This window comes from Notothenia rossii (assembly GCF_949606895.1).
Source record: "Notothenia rossii genome assembly, chromosome: 7".
Lineage (NCBI taxonomy): Eukaryota > Metazoa > Chordata > Actinopteri > Perciformes > Nototheniidae > Notothenia > Notothenia rossii.
In genome coordinates, this window is record NC_136905.1 from 63751363 (window position 1) to 63759545 (window position 8183).

An 8183-nucleotide genomic window follows, 5' to 3' on the forward strand; every position below is an offset into this window, starting at 1 on the left:
ATGAAAAAAGTGAATATCTTACCATGTTTTGTTTGGTGTACATGTTTGTTAACTAAAGTGTGAAGGGTATATACATGGTCGGTGGTGCGGTGTTTTGGAAGGAAGCCAATTTGATTTTGACTCAAGATGGATTGTCGGTTAAGGAAATCTTGTATTCTTTTATTTAGAATACTACAGAATAATTTCCCCAGACAGCTGCTGACACAGATGCCACGGTAGTTATTAGGGTCTGATTTGTCTCTACTCTTATGAATGGGGGAAATGAGCCCTTTGCACCAGATGTCAGGAAAACATCCTGACTGCAATATGATATTGAACAGCTTTAATACTGTACCCTGCATCTCTGGGGTGCTGCATCTGAGCATTTCGTTTTTAATGTTGTCTGGGCCACAAGCTTTCCTTGGCCGGAGAGATTGTGTCTGTGTGGTCAATTCTTCCCAAGTCATTGGGAAATCAAGGGGGTTTTGGTTGTCTTTAATAGTTTCTTCTAATGTTTGGAGTTTCTCTTTTGTAATACATTGTTCTGAATTCATTAGATTTATTGGTATGTCTTTGTACAAACTTTCAAAATGTTCTCTCCAGATGTCACCGTTTTGGATGGGTAATGCTTGCGGTTGTTTTGTGTTGAAGTTGCTCCACAGATCCCAGAATTGATTTTGATCAATGGCTTTCTCAATATCCTCAAGTTTCATGTGGGTATAATTTTTTTTTTTGTTCCTTATTGTACATTTATATTTGTTTAAAAGGTCATTGTATCTAATGCGTAAGGCTGGGTTGTTTGGTTGCCGATGTTTTTCATTTGCTATTTTTCTCAGGTCTTTTCTGATGGTCTTGCATTCCTGGTCAAACCATTTGTCAGCGTTTTGCCTTTTAACAGGCTTCCGCTTTTGTTTTACAAGGTCAGCTTTAATAGCTGCCTTGTGAAATATCATATTGATATAATCAATGGCCATGTTTACACCATCTTTGGTAGGAACATATTGATTTTGGTCAAATAGTGACATGTCATTCAACAGATCAGGTGAGTTCAAGGCCATGGTGAATTTGTCTCCACTGTCTGGGGCCCATCTGTAAGTAGGATTTAATGTATACAGCTTACTGGGTTCCCTTGTTGTGTCACTCATTGGACCTGAGACTTTAAAGAACACATTGATTTGGTTGTGGTCTGAAAAGGGGGATTGCTGTCTGACAGTGAATGCACTGATAGTGGAGGGGTCCATGTCAGTGATTGCATAGTCTACTACACTAGACCCTAGAGCTGAGGAGTATGTGAATCTCCCTAAAGATTCCCCTCTGAACCTCCCGTTCACTATGTACAGGCCTAAGGCCCGACAGAGATGCACTATCTCTTTGCCATTCTGATTGATTTCAGAGTCAAGGCTGTTCCGATGGCTGACGGTTGGTGTGGTAAACAGGGGGGGCTCACCAAATACATGGTGGCTGCCCTGTGGGTCTATGACATCAGGTTCAATTCCTGTTCGTCCGTTCAGATCTCCAGTTAGAAGCACATTTCCCTGGGCCTGAAAATAGGCTATTTCTGAATGGAGAGTTTCAAAAATGTCTTCTTCAAAATAAGGAGAATCTACTGGGGGTATATAAATAGCACACACGTATAGATTCCTGTCAGTTATGCCCAGGGTTTGATCTAACCTTAGCCAAATGTGTGATTTACCTTGTTTTACTACTGAGATCTGATGGCAAAGATCTCCTTTATACCACACCAAGATCCCCCCCGATGTTCTGCCCTTGCGTATGTTTTTTGATTTTATAGAGGGCACCATTACTTCATTATAACCTGGAGGACAGTGAGTGAGCAGATCATTTTTACACCATGTTTCTGTTAATATAATTATATCAACATCTTTGATAGATTCTAAGAACTCTGGATTCTCACTCAGAACCTCAAAGGTTGAGGAGTGGAGTCCCTGAATATTCCAACAGCTTATATGAAAAGAACGCATCTTTTTTTCCAAAACAAACAGTGAAAATGAACCTGTACAGTGAGACAAATATATAAAAAAAATAAACAACCAATATTTTCACTAATATTGCACCGATTCTCTCTCTCTCTCTCTCTCTCTCTCTCTCTCTCTCTCTCTCTCTCTCTCTCTCTCTCTCTCTCTCTCTCTCTCTCTCTCTCTCTCCAAACAACTCCACACCGAAGACCGGAAGTACTCGGGCCTACACCCAGCCGCCGGAAGTTGATAGACGCCATCTTGTGCAGCTAGCCTATGGTTTTTACTTCGGCTGTAACTTTGTGTGTGCTCAGGGTGAGGGTGAATTTGGCTGTGTTTCGCTGTCGCTAAACAAGGAAACCACACCTCCACGGAGCTCAGCGCGATTCATTTTGACGGACAGGATCGTAACATTTCCGTCAAAATTCAGTATTACCCGTCGGCCTTTACACTCTGGGGGGAGGGGGAGAGAGAGAGAGAGAACTGTCAACCGGGGGGGGGGAGAGAACGGTCGTGAACTGTCGACGGGGTGTGGGGGGGGAGAGCGCAGTCGTGAACTGTCAACGGGGGCGGGGCACACGCTTGTGAACTGTTAGCGCTGTGTTATGCATGCCCACTGCACCTCACGGGAGTGCGCACAGCGTAAAGCCAAAACTCACAGACATTTCAATGATTTTTAGGGCAAAGTTTGGTTTGGAAACTATATCATTTCCTTTTTGGCAGGCATGCTTAACACCGGAGCCTCGCTGCGGGGAAACTTTGGCGCTTTTCCGAGTTTGTTCTGCTTTCAGAATTTACAGTCATTGTTAAAAAAAATCCGTCGTGGATGGAAAATATTCGGTTAACGCGATCTCTGGCCTAGACTATACCAGCATGGCGGTGGACGAGGTCACGGACCCCGGCGTCCAGGCCCTGAAGGAGGATAGCTTGGGGCTGCGCTTGGAGGACGTGGTTTTCGGTGATGCGGGCATTCCTGTGTGACGTCTCCACGGGCCTGCCGCGGCCAGTCGTTCCCGCCAGTTGGAGATGCTCCGTTTTTGAGCCGGTGCATGAACCTGTCTCACCCCGGCGGTAAGCCTTCGGTGCGCTTGGTGGCCGCGAAGTTCGTCTGGCGGGGGCTAAAAAAGGACGTGAGGACTTGGGCTGGTGAGTGCGTGGCTGGTGAGTGCGTGGCTTGTCAGCGCGCTAAGGTGCACCGCCACACGAAGGCCCCTTTGGAGCGTTTCCTGGTGCCAGACAGGAGGTTTGACCACGTCAACATCGACCTGGTGGGTCCATTGCCCTCCACTCAGGGTTGCCCTGCTCTCACTTCTGCGATATCCTGAGGCAGTGCCGCTGCTTAATATCTCTGCAAAGAGCGTTGCGCAGGCACGGTTTCACATTATCTCCAGAGTTGGGATCCCGAAAAAGAGATCCTGACTGACCAGGGCACACAGTTTATGTCACGCACACTACGCGAGATGTCTGAACTATTGGGCGTCCGCTCAATCCGGACTAGTGTTTATCATCCTCACACCGACGGCCTGGTGGAGCGGTTTAATAAAACACTAAAGAACATGGTTCGTAAATTTGTTCACGAAGATAGTAATTGGGATAAATGGCTAGACCCTCTGTTTGCAGTGCGGGAGGTGCCCCAGTCCTCCACAGGATTTTCTCCCGTTGAGCTGTTATTTGGCAGGAAGCCCCGGGGAGTTTTGGACCTAGTTAAGAAAAACTGGGAGGAGGGTCCAAGCACCAGTAAAAAACAAAATAAAGTACTCTAGGGACCTGCAAGCAAAACTCCACTCACTGGGACAGATATCACGGGACAATTTGCTCCAGGCTCAGGAACGTCAGCAGCGCCTGTACAACAGAGGGTCGAAACTGAGACCATTTTCACCGGGAGATAAAGTGCTTGTATTACTCCCATCCTCTAACTCTAAACTACTAACCAAGTGGCAAGGACCCTTCGTGGTCACACGACGAGTGGGGGACGTAGATTATGAGGTGGTGCGTTCTGACAGGGGGGGAGCAACACATATATACCACCTTAACCTCCTGAAAGCATGGAGGGAGGTGGCGTCTGCTGCTCTGGCCACCACGTTGATTAAGAGAGATGAGTTGGGACCGGAGGTAATTAAAAACAACAAATTAGCCCTGGTCTGTTGTGGCGACAATCTCTCACCGAGTCAGAGAGCAGACGTTGCTTCGTTGCGAAGGCAGTTTGCCAACGTGTTCTCCCCGCTGCCAGGGCGCACCTCTCTCATACACCACCGCATAGAAACGACCCCGGGCGTGGCCATTCGTTCACGGCCCTATCGGCTGCCTGAACTCAAGAGGAAAATTGTTCAGGTGGAGCTTCAGGCCATGCTAGAGATGGGAGTGATAGAAGAGTCCACCAGTGACTGGTGTTGCCCCGTCGTGCTGGTACGTAAGTCTGACGGGTCAATCCGGTTCTGTGTGGACTACCGCAGGGTGAATGAGGTGTCCAAATTCGATGCTTATCCAATGCCCCAGGTCCACAAACTCCTGAATCAGCTAGGCATTGCTCGCTTTTACACGACACTGGATTTAACCAAGGGCTACAGGCAGATTCCCCTTTTTCCAGAGTCTGAGAAAAAAACTGCCTTCTCCCCTCCGTATGGTTTGCACCAATTTGTCACACTTCCTTTCGGGTTGTTCGGAGCTCCATCCACCTTCCAGCGGCTCATGGACCGGGTCCTTCGTCCCCACTCTGCATATGTTGCTGCTTCCTTGGATGATGTCATCATTCACAGTGAGCCTGAGTCGGGCGGTGGGGGTATGTGGCAGCAGGGTGTGGTTAGGGCGCCGGCTGCTGGAGTGAAGGGAGTGGCTCGGCCGGAGGCCAGACAACTGATCAGAATCAGGTGATCAGTCACTGAATAAAAGCAAGTGGTGACCTGGTTTTGGTTGCAGTAGGCTGGATCCTGGAAGGACGCAAAAGGACCCGTGAAGGATCCCGCACGGGCAACGTGTTTTGTGCTTTGATTTGGATACAGTAAAGGTGTGCTAAAACCCAAACCCTGCTCTTTCCGTCCCTCTTTGAATCCTGTGTGAGCGTAGAGCCTCACAACATCATAGAAATGTTTTTTGTATATTTTTATATATCTGAGGCCCATAATACAGTGGGGCAAAAAAGTATTTAGTCAGCCACCAATTGTGCAAGTTCTTCCACTTAAAAAGATGAGAGAGGCCTGTAATTTTCATCCTAGGTATGCATCAACTATGAGAGACAAAATGATTAAAAAAAAAATCCAGAAAATCACATTGTCTGATTTTTAAAGAATTTATTTGCAAATTATGGTGGAAAATAAGTATTTGGTCACCTACAAACAAACAAGATTTCTGGCTCTCACAGACCTGTAACTTCTTATTTAAGAGCCTCCTCTGTCCTCCACTCGTTAACTGTATTAATGGCACCTGTTTGAACTCGTTATCAGTATAAAAGACACCTGTCCACAACCTCAAACAGTCACACTCCAAACTCCACTATGGCCAAGACCAAAGAGCTGTCAAAGGACACCAGATACAAAATTGTAGACCTGCACCAGGCTGGGAAGACTGAATCTGCAATAGGTAAACAGCTTGGTGTGAAGAAATCAACTGCGGGAGCAATTATTAGAAAATGGAAGACATACAAGACCACTGATAATCTCCCTCGATCTGGGGCTCTACGCAAGATCTCCCCCCGTGGGTTCAAAATGATTACAAGAACGGTGAGCAAAAATCCCAGAACCACACGGGGGGGCCTAGTCAATGACCTGCAAAGAGTCTGTATTGCCCAGCGACAGCCCCAAAACATCACTACTCTAGAGGAGATCTGCATGGAGGAATGGGCCAAAATACCAGCAACAGTGTGTGAAAACCTTGTGAAGACTTACAGAAAACGTTTGACCTCTGTCATTGCCAACAAAGGGTATATAACAATTATAAAACGGACAAGTCAAATCAAGCAGTCTGATTGGTTCTTAGCGGTGATATACTGAGCGTATACCACGGGTAGAATTGTAAGTTACTTTTCACAACAAGTTAGTATCCCTCCGCGTCTGAGAAAAACAGTATACAGCCAGTTTGAAAGCAAACTGGGCAGAAACCATCCTTTTTACGCAGTGGTCCAGACATAGACATCAAACGGCGAAACATATTCAGTGTGCAGTTCCTTTGGCATTAGGGCAGGGATATCTAGATACTTTCCAAGGTTTGACATAATTAATTGTGCTACTTTTAAAGCAAGCAACGATGTTTTCAAATCTGTAATCAAAGAGGTCCCCCAAAAACGCTATCGACCAATCAGATTGCTTGATTTTGACTTTCTTCCGTTACGAAACAAACTTACAAAGCATAAGATGGAAACATTTAAGATTAACTTCGACCTCCGGGGTGCCTATCTCCAGAAAAAATGCACCTAAACGACGACATGCAGAGCTACGTGAAGAGTAGGGAGACCAACTGGAAAAGTACCACCATTCAAAAGCTTTCTGATGCGGGTCTTGAAACAAAGCAGAGAAATTATGGCCGTTAGTGGCCACAGGTGCGAAAGCTCTCTCCCGAGCTACTGGAAGCCGAATCTCGGGGACCGGAGAAAGTGGAGCAATATTCTCGCCACGCCAAGCAACAGCCTCAACCTATACAAGTCACCACGTAAGCCATGCTACTGAAGCTGGACAGTTTTTCAGTGGGTGCACAATAAACAGCAACATACAAATGAATGTAAATAAATAGCCAAATAATGGATCAACGCTCTCTGTCTAATATGTTCGCTAGCTGTTAGTGTTGTTGCATAGCAACCAACTCGCACTATGTTTCGTGCAGAAGGCAACGGAGGGACTATTTATTTTGAACATCATTATTTACTAATAAAAACTATTTAAATTAGAGTGTGTATTTTTCTTTCATATTGCCATGGTTGTCGACCCTCCGCTTCGCGTCGGGCCGAACCACGCCCCTTAGCTGTGATATAATGAGCATATACCACGGCCTGTCGTGAGCTATTGCTTAAGTATTGAGATGAACTTTTGTTATTGACCAAATACTTATTTTCCACAATAATTTGCAAATAAATTCTTTAAAAATCAGACAATGTGATTTTCTGGATTTTTTTTTCTTCTCATTTTGTCTCTCATAGTTGAGGTATACCTAGGATGAAAATTACAGGCCTCTCATCTTTTTAAGTGGGAGAACTTGAACAATTGGTGGCTGACTAAATACTTTTTTGCCCCACTTGTATATGCCTAAAAATAGCATAATAGGAACAACTTTGTGCTCTTCTGCCCGGAGTTCAGTGGAGATGGATGGATTTCAAGTCCTCAAAGTAGAGTATTGAAAGGCAATATAACTAAGCCATCATTGATAGAGAAGGCTGAGGGAATGGGATTTGTAGCTGATCAATATGTAGCATTTATGATCAATAACCTATGCATAGAGGACATTTGACGCCCCTCTGGAGTCTGAGCTGAAGGACTTTCTGTTTAACCTTCTGAATGATAACCACCAGAGACACTGTTAGTCTGTGTGTTTCATCATAGCAAAATGTGCCCCTGGTGACACCTGTGAGTCTGTCTGGTACCTTAAAAGTGACACAATCGTGAAAGATGTAGTCACCAGCTTTACAGGCGTGTAGATAAGTGACATTAAAATGAAGGTTGAGATAAAAAATGGGTGTGGTCCAAACAAGGGGGGGAGCGAAGTGGCCATTGGCTCTGCACGTGTACTCCGCTCTGCATCAGCCAAACGGTTCGCTGCACCAGCACTGCGAGGGGACCCAAGTTTCCATCAGCAAAAACACGTCGGTTTGCTATCCTGGCTCCAAAATGGTGGAATGAGCTGCCTATTGAAATAAGAACAGCAGAAAGCCTACACATCTTCTGGCGCAGACTGAAAACTCATCTCTTTCGATTCCACTTCGAGCGATAGATTTACTAACAAAGAATTACTAACAAAGAATTATTAGCAAAGCACTTATAAAGGACTGGCTTATCTAAAGCCAGTTGAGCAGCACTTGAAATGTTTTGGCTCTATGAAACCTGATGTACTTATACGATTCTGTTTTCTTCAAGTTTGTATCTTCTTGGTCGAATGCACTTATTGTGCTTTGGATAAAAGTGTCAGCTAAATGCAATGTAATGTTAAAAACTGTGAATGCCAAAAGTAGGGGTTAGAAAGTTGGGAGGGAACCGCTGTTTTTGAACACTTCCCCAACAAAATCACTTATCCCTTCTATGGGTTCAT

At 45.3% G+C, this 8183-nt stretch overlaps 1 protein-coding gene across 1 annotated transcript in view; it reads left to right on the forward strand.

Annotated features, from left to right (window-relative positions):
• Positions 1-2828: 2828 nt before the first annotated feature.
• mocs1 (molybdenum cofactor synthesis 1) overlaps positions 2829-8183 on the forward strand; it is a gene marked incomplete at its 5' end in the record, with an annotated part of 15032 nt that continues 9677 nt past the window's right edge. The window contains 3 exons of the mRNA XM_079692825.1: positions 2829-2930; positions 3032-3223; positions 3891-4734. Coding sequence (XP_079548951.1) covers positions 2829-2930; positions 3032-3223; positions 3891-4734 — 1138 coding nt within the window. The remainder of the gene's footprint in view (positions 2931-3031; positions 3224-3890; positions 4735-8183) is intronic.